This window comes from Tupaia chinensis, unplaced genomic scaffold, assembly GCF_000334495.1.
Source record: "Tupaia chinensis unplaced genomic scaffold, TupChi_1.0 Scaffold144150_1, whole genome shotgun sequence".
Classification (NCBI taxonomy): Eukaryota; Metazoa; Chordata; class Mammalia; order Scandentia; family Tupaiidae; genus Tupaia; species Tupaia belangeri.
The window spans coordinates 1,595,477-1,621,934 of NW_006204006.1; the positions used below are offsets into that span (position 1 = coordinate 1,595,477).

At 47.2% G+C, this 26,458-nt stretch overlaps 1 protein-coding gene across 2 annotated transcripts in view; it reads left to right on the top strand.

Moving 5' to 3' along the window:
• Nucleotides 1-26,458, top strand: part of ADCY1 (adenylate cyclase 1) — a 153,592-nt gene that overhangs the window by 17,472 nt on the left and 109,662 nt on the right. For both annotated transcript variants that reach the window (XM_014583186.2, XM_006166037.3), the window contains exons 2-3: nucleotides 618-767; nucleotides 17,694-17,812. In XM_014583186.2, the coding sequence (XP_014438672.1) occupies nucleotides 654-767; nucleotides 17,694-17,812 (233 nt within the window). In that variant the 5' untranslated portion in view covers nucleotides 618-653. The remainder of the gene's footprint in view (nucleotides 1-617; nucleotides 768-17,693; nucleotides 17,813-26,458) is intronic.

The window sequence follows — 26,458 nt, forward strand, 5'->3', positions numbered from 1 at the left end:
GCTCTTCCGGGTGTGGCCATGTCCCTGGACTGCCAGAACAGAGTACATGGACTTGAACTCCAACTTGACAGATGTCTCTCCTCCCCTGGCTCTGGAGGCTGGAAGTCAGGTCACCACACCACAGTCCATATTCTTTGGGGGCCTCTTCCAGGCCGGTAGATGGCGCCGTCTCTCTGCATCCTCACATGGTTGTCCCTGTGTCTGAGTCCCACTCTCTTCTTATAGGGTCATTTGTCAGACTGGATCAGGGTCCCTGATAGCCTCATTTTGCCTTAATCACCATATTAAAGGTCCTGTCCCCACATAAAGACATGTCTTGAGGTCCTGGAGCAGGACTTCAGCATGTGAATTTGGGGACCCATGCAGCACCAGGCTTGAACCCTGTGTGATTAGTGGCAAGTGTGTAGCAGGGGCTGCCTGCCCAGACAAGCCAAGTGTGTGCTTGCTACCCAGGCTGGTGACCATGGGACACTGGCTTTGCACATAGGGCCAGGTGGTGTATGCTAAGGCCCCTTGCGCCTGGTGCTGGGTGAGTGGCCATGTGGTGGGGCTGGGAGCCACACCCTCCTCATGCATGTGGCTGCCCGGCCCACATTGGTGTCTGTCCTCTTTTGCAGCTCGGTGCCAACGCTCTCTTGTTTGTGGGCGTGAACATGTACGGCGTCTTCGTGCGGATCCTTACCGAGCGCTCGCAGAGGAAGGCATTCCTACAGGCCCGGAGCTGCATTGAGGACCGGCTGCGACTGGAGGATGAGAACGAGAAGCAGGTTGGTTGGGCATGGGGCAAAGGCATGGGGCAGGAGCAAGGTTCTGGCTGTGTCTGGCCTTGGAGTGGTTGGGGCTCCAGGTTGCATGACCATCTGTCCTTTGGAGGTGCCTGTCGCTCAGCTGTGTGGGCTCTGGGCACCTTGGCCTGCCCCCAAGCAAGGAAGCTGTGGAGATGGGGAGCTGCCCATTTCTGTGCTCCCTGAGCCTTAGTTTACCCACTGGTGACAGGGACTATGGTCCCCAGTGTTTCTGATGGGTTTAGGGCAGTGGAGGAGACTCCCTTGTGGTTTTAAAGGACAGGGCAAATGCAGCCAGGATTACTGCCTCCATAGGGCCTGACCTGCCGGGAAGGATGGGATGCGAAGGACTGGCCATGCTAAGCTGGGTTGTCTCCCACGTGCTGCTGTGCAAAGCTCACCTGGGAGGGTGCAGCAGAGCCTGGCCATGCCTGGGTGAACTTGGATGTGTAGTGGCCCAGGTTCAATAGAGAAGGGCTGGGGCTTCCACTGGTCCTGACCTTGACTCTTGTGGCTGGATGGAGCAGCCTGGCATGCCAGGGTGCTGGTAAGGTTATCAAAGGCACAACCGAGGTCAGCAGCCTGTGCCCATCCCGGAGCTCCTCCTGGAGCTTGAGGCAGTGTGAGCATCACCCCGTCCTCGATGTGAAGCAGCCTTTTGGGAAAGGACATAGGCTTGGAGGCAGCTGCATCTCAATTAGCTACCCCTTGTGGCTGGGCATCCTATGTCCTCATCCGCCACTCAGAGACTGCGCCCACCTGGCAAGGATGATGTGGAGCCTCTGGGTGGAACCTGGCATGCCACAGCGCCTTAACTGGAAGGATCCAGGCACCGTTCCCAGCCTGGGGTTCACAGGCTTTGGTGGTACCAAAGTGCTAGTGTCTCAGGCTGCAGTTGTCTTGAGGTGGACAGACTTACTATTCATACAAGAGATCACTGTGCTGACTCTGTATTTAAACACACACACACACACACACACACACACATTTCTTTTCATGCGCAGACACTGTACTGATAGCTAGTATTTATAATAAAGACAGGATATTATTGAGAAATTGATTGCATGCATGTTTAGATCATGTGTGTGTGGACATGTGGAAGGACATGTACATGTGGATGGACATGTGGGGAGTGGTTTGTGTCTGTGTGTATGTCTGTGTACATGTGTGGAGATGTATATGTGCATATGTGCCTGACATGTTTGTGCATATTTGTGGATATGTGGGGTGTATGTGTGCATGTGTGTACATGCCTGTATGTCTGTTGTTGAGTATGTATGGCTCTACATTCACATGGATGCATGTATCTGTGTGGACATGCCTGTATGTCTGTGCATATGTGTGTGTGCATATGTCTGTGGGCATGTGGGGATAAGTGTGTATGTGTGCACGCATGTGTGGATGACTACATGTTGTGTGTGCGAACATGTGTGTGTTGTACTTGTGTGTGATTTCATGTGGTACAGTGCGACAGCACTTTGTGCAGACATGCTGCTCGTGTCGTTGGTGATACTTGCAGGCTGCATGTCCCTCCGCGTTGTGCACGTGCTGCACATTCCCAGCGCCAACATTTGGACACCAGGTCTGAGGAGTTCTTCTGCACGCATATCTTTGTTCATCTAGACTTGAAGTGTCCCCAGCTCTGTTTCAGGAGTGTAAACATGTTTCCTTTCCATGTCCCGAAGATGTCTTGCAAAGCTGTGCTTCTGTGTCTTTCTACTGTCCCAGGCCCCAGGCTCCCTGCAGTGCTGGCTCCCTGCAGGGCCGAGGACACAGCCTGGTGGGGAGCCTGTTAGAGTGCTACTGCTGGCCCCACCCAGCAGACACTCGGGGTGTTGGGGCGCTGTCTGCAGCCCCTGTTGCTCCTCATGGCTTTACCTCCCAGCCTTCTGCCTCCCTCCTTCACTCTCTCTGCCCCTATCTTTCTCTGTCCCTCTGCCCCTCTTTTCTGTCTCTGTCTTTTGATCTATCCCTGGTCCTCTTTTTCTCCCCCTGTCTGTCTTTGTCTCTTTGTCTCTCTTCTCTCTGTCTCAGTGTTTTTCTCCGCTCTCTGTCTCTCTGTCCCTCCTCTCTTCTCTGTCTCTCTCCTTTTGTCTCTGTCTGTTTTTCTGTAAGTGCCTGCTCTTTATCCCGCCCCTTGCCACTCATCACCATGGACAGCGACTCCTTTACACTGCTGGTGTTTGCCTTTTCCCTGTCCACATCCTGGCAGGGCCTGGCTTCCCGGCAGCTCATTGCACTCCAGAGAGGCTGATGCACGTCCCCAGGTCTGTCCCTCTGGCTTTGCTTTTCTTTGTATAAAAATTCAGCCTTCTGTATTTTCAATGGAAGGATCATTTTCCTTTGTGATTTCCTCTGCAGCTTCAAAGCTGAGCAGATGCTCTGATAACACGAGCACTGAATGAGGACACGGCTTCCACAGGCTCCCTGGGGCGACTGCGACCTCGGTGTTCCCACATTTGCTGTGTTTTCTGTCTGTCTCCTCAAATCTGCAGACCCTACCTGACACCCATCTTCCTGGGCGCCTGGTAGATTCCAGTGCAGGTTCCTTCCCCCACCAGCTGGCAGGTTCCAGTGCAGGGAGGCTTGTTTCTTGGGGTGGCCCAGTGGGGCCTACCAGCTCTTCTGGTCTGTCAGAATCTTCTGAGTACTTCCTGGTGATCCAGGGAACCTAGAGATGACCATGACAGCTCTACCCAGGCCTTGCGTGAGTCGGATAAAACTGAGGATCTGCGAGACAATGATGTGGGAAGTCTTGTTCTGGGAGGGAACCTGGGGGACACACCCAGATTCTGGTAGGAGACCTGGGGGATGCACAGTGGGAGGTCTGGCAGCCTAGCAGGAGGCTGTGGGATGCAGGGCAGAGTCCATGTGCCTGTAGGACGGGGTCTGAGCGGGGCTGAGGTGAGGGGAAGGTGAGCAGTCCTGTGCATGGTGCTTTGATGGACACCATTCTGTGCCCTGTGGCCTCTGCTGGAAGGTACAGCAGGTGGCAAGATGGGTTCTTGTATGTCTGTTCTCACTGATGGCTGGGCACTCAGTGGCAGGGGAGCCCCTGTCATGGTCAGGAAGAGACATAGGGATCAGTTCATGGGAAGAGCTGAGAGGCAGGGCAGTGACATGGCGAGACATTGGGAAGTTCTTGTTTTCTTCCCTGGGGACAAACATCCAGAGGTGGTGTGCTCAGGGGAACTGGGCTCAGTTCTTGAAGCCGGTGTCTGTCTTGGGAGACCCAAAAAACACCTTTTCTCTGGATGGGCTTGGCTTTTGTGGCCACCCTGATTGGCCTGGACCTGTAGGAGAGCAGAGCAAGGGCCTGCAGTTCTGAAACAGACTCCCTATGTGAAACCCCCGTCCTGCCCCAGCATTGTTCCAGATGGGAATCAGTGGGACAGTGGACAGCTCAGACAGCAGCACACAGGAGGGGCCTCAGACCTCTCTCCATCCTGTTTGCAGATTGGATGCCCAATTCCCTGATGCCAAGGTTGTTGTCGCCCTGGGGTGATGCACTGCTCCGCAATGCTGTCAGCAGGTCACTGGTGTGCATTACCTTGAGCCTTGGGGAGCGCCTCCAAGCAGCCTGGGTAGTGATGCCAAGGTTAACCTCACTGGCTAGCATATCCCCGATGTTCCTTGCCCACTCATGGCCACTTTCCACCCCAGCCCCTCACAGAAGGTGACGCCTGTTGGAGCATCAGGAGCCCTTACTGCCTCTCCTGTTGCATTCAGTGCTTGCCACCCTATGGCTGCCCTGCAGACCCTGCGAGGCCTTGCTGGCTCCTGGCCTGCTCCTGCCGAGTCACTTAGGCATGTATGCCACATACTCTTGAAGGTGTAAAGCCCCCACCATGTGGGTCTTTGAGGGCTGGAAGAGTTGTTCCCCTTGTCCTTCCTCCCCACCCCCCCATCTCAGGGCTGCCTGCCCTGAGACCCTGGGAGAGGGGTGGGGGCAGAGGGCCTTTTTTTTTCCACCGTGGGAACACACACTTACTTGTAGACGTTTCTTTGGAAGTCACCTGAATTGGTCATGTGCTGATCCCTCCTCCCAACAGAACAAAGGAACAGAACAGAGGGGATGGCCCTTAATCAAGGGCCTCAGGGTCTGGGCAGAAGAGAAGGCATGGTATGGAGATGTTCTTCCTCAGTTGTTAGATCCCTTTACAATGAATCTTGGCTTTAGGAATGGAAAGGCTCTATCTGGTTTATAAAACTGAGAACTTGGGCTCTGAGAATTTAAATGACTTGGGAAAGATAATGGATCAGATAGCATAGTAGCCAGTGCCAGAGCCAGGCCAAAGTGCAGGCTGCCCGCGAGACCATCCACCATCTGGGCCGTTTCTTCCTTTGTGGCCAAACAGGTGCCTGCAGAAGCATGGGATTGCAGGTGCTTGGGCCGAAATGCTTTGAGGGATGGGGGTTCTGTCCTCATAAGTCTTTCTGTTTCAGAACAAAATGTCAAAAGTTGGTTCTTTGAAATTGGAAAGCTCAGAGAGAACCTTCAAGAAGAAAGAGAACAGGCATGATAAGATGAAGGAGGAGTGAGGGTGGCCGTGGAGAAAGCAGGGATTAAAATAGATGATAGGAAAATGCAAAGCAGAATTTTATCCCAGCATATTTGAATATCTAGACCAAGTGGACAAATTCCCAGAGAAGTGTCATTTATCCAAGATGATCCTAGAGGAAAAAGAATGCCCCCGCATTCTGTAACCATTAAAAATATTGACTCCAGGGCTGGCCCTATGGCCTAGAGGTTAAGGGAGCAAGGTATCACAGGGGAGACCTCACAATCTGAATCCTGGCCCCAATGGCTTGAAAAACACACACCAGGTGCATGTGCGTGCATGCCTCAGATCCCAACAGGGTGGAGAAATGAATGAGAAGGGATTGCAGTGTGACCGTGCTCCATGGGAGGTGCTTTCTCTTCTCCCTCTCTCTGTCCAGTGTGCATGCCCCCGGCAAACAAACAAACAAACAAAAACCAAAAGTACCAAAAAAAGAAAAAAACAAACTCTAATTTATAAGCTTACCAAAAAGTAAACAGCAGGCCCAGGTGGTTGTACAGAAGAGTCATACAAAATGTAAAGGAAAACGTTATCATCCACAGGATGGAAAACTCACCCTCTGAGACCAGGATGATCAGGAGGACCAGACATGAGTCAAAGTGGGTAGATAGGCTTGCAGGAGAGCCTGCTCCTCTGCCCTGTCCCCTCGCGGCCCAGCCTCCTGCCCACTGCTTCCTGATAACTGAGTGGATGGGTAATTTGTCATCCCCCAGCCCTCTCATCCTGTGCCTGCCCAGGTTCTGGGAAAGGGGCAGTGGTCGCACTCCCTCAGCTATCAGTCTCCTTGTTGCCAGAGCCCCTTGCAAGTGGAACTGAGACCCTGGAGCATTGGAGCTCAGCTCCAGTGACCTCCCACGTGGTAGGCAGATGCTGGCAGTACAGGTGACCCTGTCTCACCTTTTTCTAGAGAGCAGGTGCTTCCCAGTGTCCCTCCTGGTCTGCCTGTATGCTGAGGGGCTTTAGCCTCTGTGCCTGCCAATAATGTCCCTGACCCTGATCACCTTGAGCTGTGTGGCTTTGGCTGTGCGGTGCTCAGGACTGGCCCTGAAGCAACCTCATGGACCGTGGTGTCATTCCGAGGCAGGGACAGCACTGTTAGGGAAGACATGGAGGCAGTTGCAGCCTTGCTCTCAGGGTCAGAGGCTCTGCAGCATGTCTAGGGACTATCAGGAGGAGGCTTGTGGGGATCCCTACTGTTTGCCTCATCTGTCTTGTTCCTCACTAGGCCTGCGTGGGCCGCACTGGTAGTGCCAGTGTGCTGTGTTTGGCCATGCTGATCGTCTTTGTTGTTATTTCTGAGAGTGGAGCCTAAGAGATTTTAGCACCAAGATCCAGGCCTGGTGGGGCTAGGGGGAAGGCTTCTCAGGGTGTCTCAGGCCCACCTCCAAATGGCAAGGACTTGGGCGTCGTGCACAGTGGTCAGCTGCAGCCCACAAGGGAGTGACCAGGCCTGCAGCCTCAGGCCCAGAGGGTTGGGAGCCAGGCCTAGCGTGTGCAGTGTATTCACCCCATGTGACCCTTGGAGGGGACATAAGAGCTGGAGACACTGTGCCTGGGATAGAGTGGCCTGTGCTGTCCCCCCAGGCTCTGCAGAAAACCCTGTGGAATGAACTTGGGCGAGAGGCAACTGCAGGAGGGTAGGTCTTGCCTACCCCCTTGGCATCCTGTTCCCCTTCCTCCATAAGGGGTGCAGAGCCAGTGGGGCCTCCAGCCCATCTAGGGACAGAGGGTCTGCTAGAATCTGATTTGGCTGCTGGCACCAGACCTGGACAGTGATGACTTATGCAGGGTGGATGTTGTTGCTCGGGGTCACGACACCACGAAGGGGCAGCCTGGACCTGAACCGGGGCTCCAGGGTCCCTGGGGGCCTGCTGTCTTGGTTAGCTGGGTAATCAGCACTGCCGTGTGCTCGAGCAGGAGCATATCTTCTCACCTCATGGAGGGCACAGGTCTCAGGTCCAGGCGCTTCGGGGCTGGTGCCTTCTGAGGCTGCTTCCTGCCTGTGTCTGCGTGGGCTCATCTCTGTGTGCATGCTGCCCTGGTATCTCCCAGCAAGTCCACATTTCTACCTTTAGTTTTTTTATAAGTTTATTTATTTATTTCTTCTGAGAGAGAGACATACAGAAGACACAGGCACTCTCCACAGGGTCTTCACCGTGTGACCCACCCCCTGCTCAGGCAGCCTGGCTCATGGGCACACACGTGTATCTGGTATGTATGGGGAGGTCCCAGGATGTGGACCCAGGCCTTTCCCAGGTAAGGCCGGTTGCTTACTGCTACGCCACTTTCTGGCCTCCACCCATTTTTGCCTTACTTACAACAGCCATATTGGGTTAAGTCCACCCAGGTGACCTTGTCTTGGTTTAGTTACCTCCCTAAAGGCCCTGTCTTCAGATACAGTCAGACTGGGGGTTAGGGCTTTAACCTGTGGATTTTTTAGGGGGGCACAACTGAGGTCATTGTCTGTCAGACAACACAGGTTGTTCTGTTTCAAGTAGGAGTCAAGTGTGTGACTTGAAGACAAGGGGGTGCTGCTGCGGGTCCTGGTGGAATGTGCACACAGTGAGTGCTTGTGCTCTGGGCTCCCCAGGGGCCCCTCCCTGGATAGCCTCACTGGGTTTTGCTTACTTGTGGAGAGGCAGGCCTGGGCTTGGGGGTTTCTTCTTCCCTTTCCTCTCTTAGAGAAGTGGATCTCACAGGTTCAGGCCTGATGACTCTGATGCACCGTGACTATGGCAGCTTAGAGTCCTAGAGGTCTTAGAGCTCTCTGGGCCTTGCATCCCCCAGCCCTAGTGAGGATTTTGGGGGCGGGGAGTGGTGGCCAGTGCTGCCTGGGCTCTCTGCTGTCTGCTCAGGGCCTGCTGTCTCCATAGAGGAAAGTCTGTCCTGAGTAGTACTCCTGGACTCCCTGGTATCATCTTACTATGCCAAGAAGTGACCAGCAGAGCACTCCTCACCATGCAGGTAGGGAGAACCACACCCATTGGGGCAGACTTCCTTCTTCAGTGTCTAGGACTGGTCTGCCCAGTGGCCTTTCCTCATGTGCATCTCACATATGTGGTGTTGACCTCGCCAGTGAGCCTGGAGTGAGAGGTCAGGGGTGAGGGCCTCACCCTCCAATATGACCAACCTGGAGTTGGTGTGAGCCAAAGGGAAGGCCACTGTGCCAAGGATGATCACCAGAGCTTAAGCAGAGCCAGGGCACTGGGGCCTCCAGCTATGGAGACGCTTCTGGAAGTGACTGGGGCCAGGGCTCCAGGGACAAGTCCTGATTGATCTGTGAAGGGGAGGCAGAAGGACTGATCCCAGGCCTGGGCCATGGGTGCACAGGATGCCCTGGCATCACCCAGATGAGAGCCTGAGGCCCGCCTTTGATCAGGCACCTCCATCTTACTGTACCCACTGCAGTGGGTCCCTCCTCCAGTGTCGCCTGCACACCCCCCCCCCACCACCACCACCCCTTCCTTCAACCTGGGCAGTTTCCCTGGTCTCCTGAAAGATGCATCTCACCTCCAGAAGCCCCCCACCACATTGTCCACATTCCCAGCAGGACATCTACAGGGGTCTCTAGCCCTGGTTCTGGTGAGAAATGCAGCATTCCAGGTCCCAAACCAGGCTCCCTGCAACCATTGCTCTGAGGCTGAATCCCATCAGGGGTGTGTGAAGAAGCTCCCAGGTGCTGGTGCACAGGCTGTCATAGTGGGTTCCTGGCATGCACAGATCCTGGCAGCCATCTGCTCCTGCAGGGGAAGCCATACAAGTGCAGGACCTGGGTAGGGGGATGATCAGGGCTTTGAGAGATGTGTAGAAGTTTGTCAGGTAGAGGCAAGGAGCTGGAAACTGTATGTGGTATCTAGGCAGCAGATTTGGGGGTTGTAGGTGTTATTTTTGGCTGTGTATTCTGCTGTGCTTTAACTTGGAGAGTCTGAGGGATGTGGCAGGTAGGGTGGCTCCACTGATTGCTGAGACCACCTGGGGTCTCAGGGAGTTCACGGCTCCCCATGGTGGTCTATCCCTAAGTTCTGTGCTGGTCACAGCTAGAGAGCCCCCAGGAGGGGACTTCCTCCCCTCCTGTGCCCACAGGAAGCCAGGTACCCCTTAACTGAGCCTCCTCTTCCTTGGTTTGGAGGCTGGCCCCTCCAAGGGCCCTGACGGTTCTTAGAGGCCATTATCAAATCTGAACTCCGAAAATAACTCACAACTATTTAAAGCACATACTCAATTTGTTATCCTAACAAGGTAAATGGGACAATTTTAAAATTTTTGTCAGAAGGTTCATGCACTCACCAGAGAGAGTGAAAGAGAAGGAAAGTGAGATACTACCCACCCCCCCCATAGGGGATGGTCATGCTGCAATCCCTTTTCCTCTGTTTTTCCTTTTGGAATTTTGGGCATTGCATGTACACATGTCCCAAATGTTTTGTAGGCCACTGGATCCAGGACTAGAACTGCTCAGTCTCCCATATGGGATCCTGCCATGGTGTCTTAACCACCATGCCACTGGGTGACCCAAGGATGAATGTTTAAATAGGGCTGGCCTCCCACAGTACACATTTCAAACCATTGTAATTGTTGTTTATTTTCAATTTTTCCCCAACAGCCTTCTTGACTATTTCTGTACCATAAAATAAAATGAAATTTCAAAACAACTAAATGCTTTTTTCTAACCTTACACAATTATTATATAGCATTATTATGCAATAACCTTAATCTCACTAGATATTAATCTTATTTAATATAGCATTTTATATATAACATTAATCTTAATAATTTTTTTGATTGCCAGTGGGCACATTCACTTGACAGAGAGAGAGAGAACCCTCATCCCTACCAATGGGGTATGGTCATGCCTCAATCCTTTTTCCATCCCGTCAGGATTTTGGGCCCATGCTCACATTCCAGCCCAGTATGTTTTCCAAACCACTGGGGCTGGAATTTGAACCATGGTTAGCCAGGTGGGATCTTGCTTCCTATTCACAGGGCTTACCCACTATGCTACAGAGCTCGCTCGTGCCTCATCTTTCCCTTATTCTTCACCTTCTCTTTCCTTAGACTGCTTTAAGTTATTTATTTATTTATTTATTTTTCACATCTCTCTCTAATCTAATAGCCACAGCTTGGTGATTAAACACTCATCATCTTAAGAGTTGGAAAAGTTGGATTCGACTTTGATTGTGTGACTTTGAACCTTGGCATTGCTTAGCATTGAAATGGGCCTAGTGGTGTATGTGGTAAAGCCCCAGTAGGTACGTGGTGGGGAAGGTCTTCTTAAGCTGTAGAGTACTGTGCAGCCAGTTACTACTGGCTTCAACTTTACTAGTCTTATGACCTTGGGCTGCTCGCTTCACGCGACCTCCCTGTGCCTCAGTGCGGTTCATCTGTGCAGTAGGAGTAAGCATCGTACTCACCTCCTTCCAGAATTGCTAGAATTTGAACCTGGCCAGAATGTTGGCTGATCCAGTATCACATAAGCAGTTCCTCCCAAGGTTTTTCCTTAAAATGTTCCTCTAATGTTGTCAGGCTGGGGACCAGCAGTTGGTGTAATGGCTATGTCGCTGGACTCTCAAGTAGTTGACCGCAGTTTGAGTAACAGACCTCATGGCTTAAGCTCATGCCAGGCTTTTGTGCATGCGTGCCCAAGATCCTAAGAGGAGGATGGAGGAGAAGGGATTGCAGTGTGGCCACCCCCCAGGGGGGTGATTTCTCACTTTCTGTCTCTCTGTCTGTCTTTCTAGCAAGTGCACATGCCCTATAGCATAAACCTCTTTAAAAAAAATTGTCAGGCTGACTCTTTACAGCAGCATTACAGAGTGGAAGTGGACACTTTAAGAGTGATTTGCTCTGTTAGGAAGTAAAATTAGGTCATTACAGTTTGGAAAACCATTTTTTATATTTAATATGTATTTTTTAATCGAATGTTAAAAAAATTGAGCAACTCGTAGATTCACATGTAGGTGTAAGAATACAAAGAGATCCCATGGGCCCTTGACTCAGTTTCCCATATGGTAAGATTCTGGAGACTGAGGTACAATGTCACAACTAGGAGATTGGAAGAACCAGGACACAGGATGTCATTCGCCTTGTGAGTCCCTTCAGTAGCCACACCTGGTTCCCTCCACCCAGCTGTATTCCTAAGCCCTGGCAACCACCAGTTTGTTCTCCACTTATATACATTTCAAAAATGTCATATATATGGATGATGTAAGATGGGGATTGGCCTTTTTTGCTCATCAGCATAATTCTCTGGAGATTCATCCAGGTTGTCAAATATATCAATGGTTTGTTCCTTTTCATTGCTAAGTTCTATGCTGTGGCTCTACCACAGGTTGCTTAACCATCCGCCATTGAAGGACATCTTGGTAGCTTCCAGTTTGGAGTTCTTATGAGTAAAGTTTATCTGAACATGTGTGTATAGGCTTTTGTAAACACAAATATTAATTTCTTTGGTGGAAATGCCTAGAAGTGCAATTTCTGGGTCATGTGGTAGGTGGATATTTAGTTGACTGAGAAATAGCAAAACTATTTTCTGGATTGGTTGTGCCATTTACATTTCCAGCAATCATTTTTTCCACTTCGTTTTTTTTTTACTTTTTAATTTTTTTAAGAATTAAAGAATACTACCTTGTTACAGGTTTCTATATCTATATTCATTTTTAAGTGTGTTTGTCGATCTTTGCTGCATCCTTCTTACAATGACTGCCTAAAGTCTTTGTTAGTTACTTTAGCATCTCTGTCTTTTTGATATTGGTGTGTGCTGTCTGTCTGCTCATTCATGGTGTATCCTCATTCTTAGTGTGATTGGAACCTGGCATTTAGGATATTAGGTATGGGGCTCTGTATTTTATTTGGACCTTTTGCTTTGGCTGGTTTTCTGTGATGTCACTCTAGCATGAAAGGACAACTGCTGTCTCTTTACTACAGATGTGGTAAGATGTCCAGGCTCCCACTGGGCCTCCAATGACACTTTGGGGAGGGAGGAGGGCTCCTCCTTGCTTCTGGGCAAATGTGGGTTCTTGCTCCCCATGGATTCCACTAATAACCAGGCAGGAGGGGAGGAGCGGGAGAGCATGTGGTCTCCCCGACCTCTTCCAGTGGGGTCGTTCATAGCCAGTAGACTGGGATAAAAGGCTTGGTCCTTCCAGGGCCTTCTCCTTTACAACCCAGTATGGGGTAGATTGAGGGTCTCTTCACAGCTTGGAAATGGTAGGGGTCTGGACCCTCTCCTCAGTTTTTGTTGGTGTGGGAGGGGCTGGGATGTAAATTTCCCATGTCTGTGGCCTGGAGGGCTCAGTTATTGTCTGAAAGTTTTCTTCTTGCAAGGCTTCCCCTTCCTGGCTCTTTGGCTAGAGAGGGCAGCATTTGCTAAGCCTTCTTTGGGTCAATGTGCATTTGTATCCCTGAGCTGTTTGCTTCTCCAACACTTTGTCTGGAATATATACAGGGTCTTCAAGAACTTCATGGAAAATGCATATTATGAGAAAAAATCTGCACGTGGATTTTAGATATTTTTTTGTACCAAAAAAAATCTAAAAATTAGAAGCAGAGTCCTCATGAGTACCATTTGGATGTCTGATTTTTATTCAAAATAGTGCATTTATTTTAAATTACATTTTTTCCCCTAGTTCGCTATAAGGTGGGTGCTCTTGCCAGCTGGACAGAGACAGAGAGTGGTGAGGGGGGAGTGAGAAATCATCCCCATCCCCCAGAGGTGGGGAGGGTTGGCTGTACTGCTAATCCTTTTATTTCATTCTTCTCTCAAGATTTTGGGCACACACGCACACATGCCTAGTGTATATTTCAAGTTGCAGGGACTGGGATTCAAACCATGCTGTTGACCTTGTGGGAGGTTAATTCTTTTTAATCTCCATGGCACCTGCTGGCCCTGTAAGTCACATGTTTTAAATTTTTTTCTTTTGCCAAGACCAGCAGGTGGCATGGTCGTTAAGGTGCTAGACTCCCACGTGGCCAACAGCATTTCGAGTCCCAGACTCTGCAGCTTGAAAATCACACTGGGCATGTGTGCATGCATGCCCAGAATCCCAGGAGGAGGATAGAGAAGAAGGGTTTGCAGCGTGGCCATCCCCCTGTGGGGTTATTTCTTACTCCCTCTCTCACTGTCTGTCTCTTTCTAAGGAGAGACAACATATTTTTAAAAATGTAAAAAAATGTACAAGATATATATAAAAAAAATTGCACTCACCAGAGAGAGGTGGGGAGAGAGAGAAAGGAAAAGTGAGACAGCACCCTCCATGCCACTCCTGCAGTGGAGAATGGCCAGAACACAGTCCCTTCTCCTCCATTTCCCTCGCCTTTTAGAATTTTGGGCTTGTGCGTACTTATTCCTGGCGTGTTTTTCAAGCCTCCAGTTCGAGACTCAAGCCATGCAGTCGGCCATGTGGGATCTACCCATCTGTACCAATGCCACCGACTGGCCCATTAGTCACGTTTTGACAGCTGAGATAGTGTATGACGGTTTCCAGCGCAGCCTTCGTAGGGCAATCGTGATACTTCACATGATTTCTACTTGCAGTAACTTTCGTGCCTTTGATTTCTGGCTTTGTAACTTCTTTCACCGGTTAGAACACATTCCCAGTGTTCATGTTTATTGCTGTGTGGGCCATCAGGGCTAGCTTTGAGGGTGAAAGTGAATCAAGTAGCATCTCCCCAATGTGAATGAGCTGCTTTGTCTAGGCATGTGTTTGTTTTTATTGGGAATGAGGACTGGATTTTGTCAGAAGGCTGTCTTGCTTCCTATGGGAACTTTTAGCTGACGTTGACATGTGTTGGCCCTAGGTGCTGATTTAGTGGGTGGAACTAATTTCTTCCCTCCAGCGGGAAGTCTGTCCTTAGGGGCTTGGTTTGACAGTGGTTTAAACAAGTGAGGCAGCTTTCTCTTATATTCCAGAGTGACCCTTCATGGTGTAGTGGCAAGTCTGATCCAGGAAGCCCTCAGCAAGCCAGTATCTCTCTAGTTCATTACCTGTGTCCTTAGTGTGTGGCACATCATCCTCATGAACCAAGATGGTAGATAGAGATCCGGCCATTATGACTATATTCCCAGGAACAGCATCGGAAGAAGGGTAAAGGAGCAAACTGTTTTTAGGTAATATTTCAGAAGTTCTTACATTGACCCTTTAACTTTCATCTTCTTGGCCACATCTAGCTGCATAGGAGGCTGGACAGTGAGATCTTCATTCAAAGTAGCCAAGGACCCCAATGAAAATAAGGGGCTCCACTGTGGTGCTCGAGGTAGTGCAGGGTGACTGGGGCCGGCTGCTGCTTTCCCTCTACCCTGTGCTGTGGCTTAGCATCTAGGAGAGTGCTTCGGTGTCCCATGAGCACACAGGAGGCTGGGTGTCAGGGTGCTGTGTGTGTGAAGGGTGTGTGGCATGTGCAGAGGGTGTGTGTGAGGGGGCATGTATGTGGGGGGAGGGGTGTGTGGGCGGGAGTCGTGTGTGTGTATGTGTGATGTGTGGATAGTGAAGCTGTGTATGTGAGGAGAGGCATGTGCAGGCAGGAGCTACATGTGGTGTGAGAGAGACATATGTAGAGGTGGTGTGTTCAGGGGGCCGTGTATGTGCGGGCCAGGTGTGTGCAGCCAGGAGCCACATGTGTGTGGGGTTCTGTGTGTTCTATGTGCAAAGATGTGTGCAGGGCACCTATAGCCATCACCTCCATCCTGGTGGGCACCTGGGGTCCTGATGGCTCCCCCTTCCCTCTAGGTCCCTGATGTCAGTTCCCTCTGTGTTTTCAGTTGCTCCAGCCTGATGGGCTCAGCCTGGTCTGTGACTGACTCAGATGCCCTGGTCTGATCCTGAACCATGCAAGGCCATGAGGTTCGAAGACTAGTGAGCCGAGGCTTCCCTGGCTGAGTCCTCATGGCGAGGGTGTCTGGGCTATCGGGTAGTGCTGTGAGAATATCCACTGCAAGGGGAAGTGGCACTGGCCTGGGACAGGATGTAGTGCCCCTGCTTTGGGTTTCAGGGGCTTCTGGTGATCCTGTATGGACAGAAGAGACACAGGGCACGAGAAGCATTGAGCTCCACATCCACATGATGGCGCTTGCTGCCCGTGACTGGTGTGGTTAGCATGAGGCCGAGGCCCTGACCTGGGGCTGCTGTTGCTCTTCACATTGTTGCTGTCAGACACGATGACATTGAGGCACCAAATCTACAGCCCCAGGAATGGCATAGCCATGCTGAACCAGCCCTGGTACCTGCCCTGCTTCAGGTCTGGAGCTGGGGCAGCTGTCTGTCTCCAACTTGGGGTTCTGAGCAGAGCCTGAGTGTGCCCCTCTGGGTCTTTTCCTCCAGCCTTCATGTGTGTACAGCTGCTGCTTCTGTTTCTGCTTGCTGCCCCTTTTGCCTTGGACCAGGGATGGTCTCTGGATGCTTCAGGAAACCCATGGTTCTGATGCTCTCCTGGCCCATTGGTGTGTGTCCAGAGTGAGCACCAGCCCAGAGTCCCTCCACCTCAGCTCAGTGGTAACCTGCAGACAGCCCTTCCCACACGCTGTGTCTTGGCCTCGTCCCACATACCCCGCAGTAGAGGATGGGCCTTAGGACCTCTAGGCCAGACCAGAGATGTGCACAAGATCCCACACTCTGTGTGATGGTGTGTTTCCATCCCAAGGCTGTCCCGTCATGCATGGCCTGGACACTTGTGTGTTTTCTTGCTGTGTGACCTAATGACTGCTTATGAGCAGTCTCTTGTGGCATTCCTTGTGGTGTCCCTTCTCTGCATTAGGATCATCTAGCCAGACCTGTGGGGTGGGGGTCTTAGAATGGATCTTGACCTTACTCAGGACACGTAACCAGTTGCCGGCCCCAAGACCAGGACTGGACAGGCCTCACCTGGACATGCAAACCATGGCCCACCTGACATTGGGCAGAGCAGACCTGGCCTTCCTCCTCCAATGTGTGAAAGTAACTTGCTGGGGCGGCTCCATGAGTCCACCCACTCCACTCTCCATCATACAGTGAGCTGTGCATATGGAACAGTTTGTAATGGGACACCAAGGGGTTCAGTCCTTGGGCCACTTCCCAGAGGCCTGCTGGGCTTGCAGGGTCCGTGCCGCTGGTTTTAATGCTGCTCTCTGACAGAGCCTGGGCATGAGGGTGTCAGAGCTCCCGTGGTCCTATCTGAGACCCTCACACAGGATGGCTGTCAGAGATGTGACTTCCTGCATCACGAAGTGGACTTGGAGGGACTTTAGTCCTAAGAGCTGCACCCACAGCCCTGCACCAGTGGGAAGATGGGCTGGAGGGGATGTATCAGGCTCCTCAGGGAACGTAAGCTTCTCACTGTGGCTGAGATAATCTGCTGGTGAGGGGCTTGGATGCCAGGGAGGAGCCTGGACAAGGACAGTGGGGGGATTGAGTGGCTTCTGCCCTCTTGGGGCTTCATGTTCCTCCCTGTTGATAAGATGCTCTGTCCAATTGTCTGTGGGCCTTAAACTCTGTTTTGTTTTCCTTTACAAAGTAGAGTGGGATGGGAACATGGAGAGCGCAAACCAGGGGCTCTCACAGTGAGTGTCCAGCATGATTCCACAGACCCAGGGCTGTGCCCAGCGGGTCAAGGGCCAGTGGAGCTGAGGTCAGGGAGAGGTCCACCTGGAGGATGAGTGCTAAAATCCTGCTCATGCCCACAGGCCAAACAAAGATACCAAGGCCTGGGAAGGCAAGCTATTTTCCAGGATAGTAGAGCTATTTGGGTTTTGAATTTTTTTAAAAAAATTGGGTTTTGAAAAACTCTAATGTTATTTTCTTGGGAGAAAAAAAGAAAATTCTTGATCTACACAGATAAGGGGAAATAAGACAGAGATCAAGAAAACATCCATGCTGTCCCCAAGGCCTCTTGTCTGTGTAAGAACAAGGCCCTCTGGGAGCCCGGGAATATAGTTACTTCTTGTAAGCCAATCTGGAATGCTCTTTTCAGGCCCTGTTAGGGCAGAGCCTGTGGGGACAGAGACCCAGCAGGGCCTCTGGTTGGAGTCAGTGACCATGACTCCCATGTTGAGCTCAGGGTGCCTGGTGGCCAGGCCAAGACCCAGCACCTGCATGGACATAATGTGAGGGTGCAGTGGGCATGGCTGGGTGTGTGAGATCAGCTGGGCTGGGCCATTGCTTCCTGGGTGAGGTGTGTGTTCATTGCAGTCCAGACCTGGGTGTGCACCCATCAAGGCTCTGGGGCTGGACAGGGGCTGCAGAACTGGATGCATAATCAGCTGTGCCAAGAAGGGGGCCTGCAGCTCCTTGTCCAACTTCTCACCCCTCCCCACTGGGAAAGGTGTGGGTGGGAGAGCAGGGGACCTGCTGTCTGATGTGGGCCCTTCTCTCCTGCCCAGGAGCGGCTCCTCATGAGCCTCCTGCCCCGGAACGTTGCCATGGAGATGAAGGAGGACTTCCTCAAGCCCCCGGAGAGGATTTTCCACAAGATTTACATCCAGAGGCACGACAATGTGAGGTAAGGTCGGGACTTAATGGGAAATGATGGTGGCGGTAGAGAGGTGGTGGGGAGGTATGTAGGTGATGGTGGGAGGTAGAGAGCTGATCAGGGAGATGAAGAGGTGATATTGGAGATGTGCAGATGATAGTGGAGATGGGAGATAATAGGGAGGTGTGCAGGTGATGGTGGAGGTGTGTTGGTTATGGTGGAGGTGGGGAGATGATGGGGTGGTGTGAAGGAGATGGTGGAGGTGTATAGGTGATGTGGAGGTGTGTAGGTGATGGGGAGGTGTGTAGGTGATGGGGGAGGTGATGGTGGAGATATATAGGTGTAGGTGATGGGGAGGTGTGTTGGTTATGGTGGAGGTGGGGAGATGATGGGGTGGTGTGAAGGAGATGGTAGAGGTATGTAGATGATGGTGGAGGCATTTAGGTGACTGGGAGGTGGGTAGGTCATGGGGAGGTGTGTGGGTGATGAGGGAGGTGATGGTGGAGGTATGTAGGTGATTGGGGAGGTGTGTAGGTGATGAGGGGTGGAGAGGTGATGGAGAAGATGGTTGGAGATCACAGTTGTGACGATAGGAGAGGGCAGGTGTGGATGGGGCCCAGGTGGGGAACTTTCCATCAGGGAAGCAGGTTCCACATGGCGGGGGTGGGGGGAGTTGTTGTATTCTTAGGTGATGCGTGTCACAGTTCTATTTTTTGTTTCCACTCTTACTCTTTCCATGTTGACTAGAGATGGTCAGAACTCTGTTGGTAAAACAGGGTTTGGGCAGTGACATTTTGGTCTGGGAATTAGCCCATGTCAGAGTAACAGCCAAGTGTTATTCTAACTGGTGCCAGGGTCTGGAATAGGTCTCCCTTCTTCCTCACTTTGTTCATCACGTGACAGCCTAGAAAGGAGGGAGTGTTGTTTCCATTTTATAGGGGAGGAAACTAAGCCCTCAGAGTGAAACAACGCGATCTAGACACAGGTTTGCTTGCTTTTAAACTCGGTTAAAGTTTCTCCAGTGAAATTATGCATTCCTTTTTAAAAATACTTTCTGTTGAAGTATAATGTATTTGAAGAGTTGAGTGTTGTCTGCTTGGAATTAACACTTTACATAATTGTCACTCAGGGAGGAGCTGGTGTGTTTTATTTATTTTTTTTGAGAGGTTTTTGCTATAGGGCACGTGCGCTCACCAGACAGAGAGAGACATAGAGACAGAAAGCGAGAAATCACCCCCCGGGGGGATGGTCACACCGCAATTCCTTCTCCTCCATTCTCCTCTCGGCATCATGAGCATGCATGCACACGCACCTGGCATGAGTTTAAGCCACCGGGTCCAGGACGTGAACCGCGGTCGACTACGTGGGAGTCCAGCGACTTAGCCATTATGCTAACTGCTGGTTCCCAGGGAGGAGCTGGTGTTTGAAGGACCTTAGCATTTTCTCTTTCTGCTGTTCCAGGTGTTAGTGTCAGGCCTCCCTGCCCATTGGGCCTATAAAAACTCAAAAGGATAAGGAAAACTCTCATTCTGTCTTGTTTTGAGAACCACAGACTGGGTCCCTTTGAACCAGTACTGGTTTATCAAAACTGAGTTGAGGTTTGTGGACACATTAGGGGTGTCATCTGTGTGTGCCAAGCCAGCATGGCTAATTGCTGCCTGTTCAAAAGCTCCTCAGGCATTATTCCGAGCTTACATGTGGGCTCATTCACTCCCCACTGTCTTCTGTGTCATGTGCCACAGAGGATGCTACTGAAGTGGACCAGGTGTGTGGAAAGTAACTGAAGAGACAGCATTCAGGCCCAAGGTAACTCAGGAAGTTGTACTCAGAATCTCTCTGATAACTACTTAGTCCTATTTAGTAGCATCACACTTCTGTGAACCATTGGTATTATCACCTCTATTTTATAGGTGAGGAAATTAAGGTTCATTAGAGTGAAGCATGTGTGCAGTTCTTCCTGACAGTGAATGGCAGGACTGGGACTGGACTAGGGGTTAGCTAACACTAACACCTGCCTTTTCCCATTACACCTACTGCCCCTTGCTACTGTGTAAAGATATAACATGAGAACCCAGACCCCTGCTGAGAATAAACACTAGAATGATCCAGGGAGCACCTCAATGGGAGCTACAGCTTCTTCACACTACAGGGAAAGCATCAAAAGTCAAGGGCCTTCTGGTGACATGAGCTGATAGATATCATTGATCCTCTCTCTGCTCAGCACAGAACAAGCAGATTAAAAAATACTAGCTCTTAACTTCCTCCTAGGGAGGAAAAGAGTTGATCAGTGTCATCATTGGCCAACTTTGCTGGGGTTACCCAAAGAGCAAGCATGTGTCTGGCACAATCTTGCTACAAGGGGAGAACTATGGTGATTGGTTTGGTTTGGTAAATGCCATAGCTCATCCCCCTCGCCCCCACCAACCTGCACACTCAGCACAGAGTGAGCAAACAAAAAAACACAATTGTCTGCTTTTACCTGGGAGAGAAAGAGTTGATGGAGGCCCTCTGACTCTGTCCAGACTGATTGGTGGCTATCTCCCCTTATACAAGACTAGTTCATGAAGCCTGGGAGAGGTACCTTCTTTGTCTAATAAGAAGGTACTACTAACACAGAGTCAAGGAAAATGAAGAACCAGGCAGAGATATTTCAACTAAAGGGATAAGATAAATCTTTAGAAGTCAACTCTACTAAACTGGAGTCATATGATTTACCTGCTAGAGAAAAAAACCTAACACCTATGAAAATATTGACTGAAGTCAAAAGAATAATGCATGAACAAAGTGAGAATTCTAACAAAGAAATAGAAAATGTAAAAAGTGCCTGACAGAAATCATGGAGCTGAAGACTATAATAACTAAATTGAAAAATTCATAAGAAGGGTTCAATAGAAGATGAGGTCAAGTGGAATAAAGGATTAACAAACTGGAAGACAGGTCACTGGAAATAATTCAGTCAAAGAAAAAAAAGAGGAAAAGAGTGAAGAAAGCTTAAGAAAGCTTGATAGTAAAAAATCATCCAGTGGACCAATATACATAAAATGGAAGTTACAGTAAAAAAAGAGCAAGAAAAAGTAATAGAAGTCTTATTTTAACTATATATTAATAATAAGTAAAATATGCTTCTTAAAGGCATCGGCCATTTGGATATAAGAAACACTGAGAAACTTCATAATCAAATTCTCAAAAGTCAGAGTCAAAGGGATAATGTTGAAAGCAACAAAAGAGAAGTCAAGTTGTTGCATACACCAGATCCTTCATAAACTTTTGAGCATATTTCCTGCAGAAACCTTGCAGGCCAGAGGGAATAGGATGATATATTCAAAGTGCTGGAAGAAAAAACTGCTGGCCAAGCAAAACTGTTCATCAAAAATGAAGGGAGGGATAAAGACCTTCTTAGTCAATCCAAAGCCAGTGGGGTTTATGACCACTAGACCTGCCTTAACAAAAAATGCTAAATAGAATTCATAAGATGAAACAGAAAATTGTTTAACTACAACACAAGAGCATAAGAAAGAATGAAACTCACTAGTAAAGGTCAATATGTAAATTCAAGATACTGTTTTACTGTAATTGTGAGTAAATTACTTTTTTTTTTTTTTTTTTTAAGGATTTTGCCTTAGGGAGCATGAATTCACAAGACAAAGACAGAGACAGTGAGAAGGAAAGTGAGGGGAGCAGCAGTTAGCATAATGACTATGTTGCTAGACTCCCATGTAGTCAGTTGACTGCAGTTCGAGTCCTGGACCCGGTGGCTTAAACTCACACTGGGTGCGTGTGTGTGCATGCCCAAGATCCTGAGAGGAAAGTGTGTGCATGCCCAAGATCCTCAGAGGAAAATGGAGGACAAGGGATTGTAGTGTGGCCATCCCCCCTGGGGGGGGTGATTTCTTGCTTTCTGTCTCTCTATCTCTGTCTTTCCGGTGAGCGCACATGCCCTAAACCAAAAACCTCTCAAAAATAAATAAATAAACAAATAAAGTGAGAAGTCACCCCCGGGGGATGACCATGCCGCAATCCCTTCTCTTTCATTCTCTTCCTGGGATTGTGGGCATGCCTATGTGCCCAGCATGAGTTTCAAGCCACCAGGTCCAGGACTCGAATTATGGTCAGCCACGTGGGACTCCAGTGATGTAACCGCTATGCTATTTGCTGGCTCCAGTAAATCACTTCTCATTGTAGCACAAAAGTTAAAAGTCGAAAGTATTAAAAGTAATTATAGCTGAAAATATGTTAAAAGAAATATAATATTAGTTGACGTAAATTGTGTCAACATGAAGTAAATCATGGGGAAAAAGTTAAAGTGTAGAGTTTTTGTATGTGATTGAATTTCAGTTGTTATCAGCTCTCCATAGACAATTATGATTTTTTTATACTTCACAAATTAACCACAAAGAAATAATACTACAGAAGTTACGTAAAGGAAAAGAGAAAGAATTAAAGCATATTAATATAAAATTAACAAAGCACAAGGAAAAATCAAAGCATAGGGAATACAGAAATACAGAATACTGACAAAAGAACTACCAGATTAACAGAAAACAATTAACAAAATAACAATAGTGAGACCTTACCTGTTAATACTTAGAGTGTAAATGAATTAAACTCCCCAATTAAAAGATATAAAGTGGCTGAATGAAAAAAAGCAAAACAAAACAAAATACCTAATTATATGCTGTCTACCAGAAACACAGTTTAGATTTAAGAAGATGCATAGGCTAATATGAAGGGATGGAAAAACTAATCTGTGCAAATGGTAACCAAAAGCCAACAGGATGCCTTATATAACAAAAACCAGACTTTAAGTCAAAAACTATTAGAAGAGACAAAAGGATGTTTTATAATGATAAGAGGATCAATTCATAGACACATATAACAATTATAGATATATATGCATAGAACATAAAAATGCACACACATATCTATCACAAGCCCTGACAGAACTGAAAGGAGTATAAACTGAAAAAACAATAATAGTAGGGGATTTCAGCAGGCCACTTTTGCCAATGGACAAGATAGCTAGATAGAAGAATATCAAACAGAAAGCCTTTAATAACACTATAGAGCAATTGCATGTTATATACTTATTATACATGCACACAGATTCTACTTAACAACAGCAGAATACATGTTTTTCTCAAGTATACATGGATCTTTATCAAGGGTAGATCACATTTTAATTCACAAAACAAGTCTTAATGAAAGTAAGAGAGAACTCATTCTAAGTATCTTTTCTGAGAACAGTGGTATGAAACTAAAAATTAGTAGCAGAAGAAAAACTAAAATTCTCAGATGTGAAGAAATTAAACACACTTTTGAACAATTGTGTCAAAAATGAAATAAAAAAGAAAATTAGAAAATACCTCTAGAGAATGAACATACAACATAGCAAAACTTACAGGATACAGCAAAAAATGTGATAATATGGATGTTCATAGTGATAAATGCTTATGTTAAAAAAGAAGAAAGTTCTCAAATTGGCAACAGTAGATAAAGAACTAAACCCAAAGTGGTAGAAGGAATACTATAACAAAAATGAGAACAGAAATAGATGAAATGGAAAAAAAGTACAAAATTAAGAGTTACTTTGTAAATAGGTAAACAAAATCTACATCCTTAGCTAGACTATAGAGAAGACTCAAATAAGTATAATGAGAATTGAAACAGATGTTGCAATTGATGGCATAGAAATAAAAAAGATTAGAATATTATGAACAACTACAGGCTGAGAAACTGGATAACCTAGGAAAAAGCTGAAAAATACCTTGTAGCATACAATATACTATCAGCAAGTCATGAAGGAATAGAAAGTTGGACTAGATTATGAATAGTATGGAGAATTAATCAGTTATCAAATCCTTCCATCAAAGAAAATTCATGACCAGATAGTTTCATTGGAAAATTAAATGAAACATTTACAGAATTAATGGCAATACTTCTCAAAACCTTCCAAGAAATGGAGAGAATACTTTTAAACACATTTTATGAAATCTGAAATTGAGCATTATTATCCTGATACCAAAGCCAGACAAGAACACTAAAAGAAATGAAAATTATAGGCCAATCTCCCTGATAAATAATAGATATAAACAGTCTCAACAAGGCACTGCAGCAGCACATTAACCATACACCATGACCAATATATGAAAATCAATTAATGTGGTATTCCACATTAACAGAATACATGATAAAAATCATATGATCATCTCAACAAATGCACAAAAAATATTTGACCAAAACCAACACCCTTTTCATGATTAAAATCTCAACAAACTAGGGTAGAAGGAAATCACCTCAACAAAATAAAGGCTATATATGAAAAGTCCACAGCTAACATAATACTTGATGGAGAAAAATGGAAAGTTTTCCCTGTATGTTCACATACAAGAAAAGGATGCCCACTCTCACTGTTTATATTCAACATAGTACTGTTATAGAAGTCCTAACCAGAGCAGTTAGGCAAAATTAAGAAATAACCAGGCATCCGAATTGGGAAGAAGGAAGTAAAATTATCTGTCTTTGCAACTGACATGATCATGTCCTGGTGCTACAGCTAGAGTTAAATGTGAGGCTTTTCCCCTCTGTTCTTACTTAACTGACATCTGTCATCAAAACCAAACCAAACCAAAACAAAACCATTATTAACTAATAAACAGATTTAATAATGTTATTAAAATGTCCAAATTACCAAGTGATCTACACAATCCCTATAAAAATTCCAATGGTATTTTGAAAGAGAAATAGAAAAATATTTGAGACCAGCAGTTAACATAATGGCAATGTTGCTGGACTCCCATGTAGTTGACCGCAGTTCCAGTCCTAGACCTGGCAGCTTAAACTCACTCCGCGTATGTGTGTGTGCGTGCCCAAGATCCTGAGAGGAGAATGGAGGAGAAGGGATTGCGGTGTGACCATCCCCCTGGGGGGTGATTTCTCTCTTTCTGTCTCTCTGTCTCTCTCTTTCTGGCGAACGCACACGCCCTATAGAAAAACCTCTCCAAAAAAAAAAAAAAAGAAATAGAAAAAATTTTAAAAATTCATTTGAAACTACCAAAGACCCTGAATACCACAGCAATTTTGAGCAAGAAAAACAATGCTTATGACTTCAAAACTATTTATTACAAAGCTACAATAATCAAAACAGTGTGATGCTAGAATAAAAACAGACACATAGATCAGTGGAACAGAATAAACAGCTCAGAAACACATCCACATACATATGGTCAACCAGTCTTCAAAAATGTGCCAAGAGTATACAGTAGTCTTTAATAAGTGCCGGGAAAACTGATTATACACATGAAAAGACTGAAATTAGACACAGACTCAAATTGGTTAGACCCTTAAATCTGAGGCCTGAAACTATAAAATTCCTAGAAGAAAACATAGATAGCTCCATGACATTGATCTTGGCAATGAGTTCATTTATATGACACGTGAAACACAAGCAACAAAAGCAAAAATAAACAAGTGGGATCACATCAAACTAAAAAGCCTCTGCACAGCAAAGGAAACCATATGAATGGAAAATGCAACCTACAGAATGAGACAAAGTATTTTAAGCCATATATCTGATAGATCAAAATCAAAATACATAAGGAACACATACAATACCAAAAATACAGATAACCTGACAAAAAAGTATCCAAAGGACCTAAGTAGATACTTCTTAAAAGAAGAATTTCAGACTACCAATGGTGTATAAAAAGATGCTCAACATCTCTAATCATCAAGGAAATGCAAACTGAAACCACACTGAGAGTTTGCCTCACACCTATTAGAAGGACTACTTTCAAAAAGGCAAGATAGCAAGTGCTGGTGAGTATGTTGAGAAAAGGGAATCCTTGTATACTGTTGGTGGACATATACATTAATACACTCATTTTGGGAATCAGTGTAGTGATATCTCAAATAATTAAAAATAGAACTACCATATCATCCAGCATTCTCATTTCTGAGTATATATCCAGAGGAAATAAAATCAGTATGTTGAGTAGATGCATGCATTCCCGTGTTCATTGCAGCGGTATTCACAACAGAAAGATATGGAATCAACCTAAATGCCCTCAACAAATGAATGAAGAAAGAAAATGTGGTATATGAATATAATGGGATATTACTCAGTCTCCAAAATGGAAATATTGCCATTATGCCAATAGAGCTGGAAGACATTATGGTAAGCTAAATAAGCAAGATGCAGGAAGATCTGCATGACTTCACTTAAATGTGGAACTGAAATAGTCTAAATTATATATGAAATATAGGATGCCAGGGGCTAGGGAGAGAGGAGAGTGGTTGATGTTTGTGACAAAGTTTTAGTGATGTGCGAGGAATATGTTCTGGAGATCTAATGTATAGCACGATAACGATAGTGAATAATACAGTATTGTATATTTGAAATTTGCCAAGAGGGTAGAATTTAAATTTAATCTTGTACACACACACACACACACACACACACACACCATGCCAATGATAGCTCCATAAAGCTGTTAAAAAAGAATGTGGTATTTGCATAAAATAGAATACTAGTCATCCTTAAAAAAGAAGGAAGTTATGCCATATGAAATAACATAGAGAAAACTTTGAGAACATTATGCTAAGTGAAATAAGCTAGTCACAGGAAGGCAAATACAGTATGTCTCCATTTTCAGTGTGAGGTATTGAAAATACTCAAAC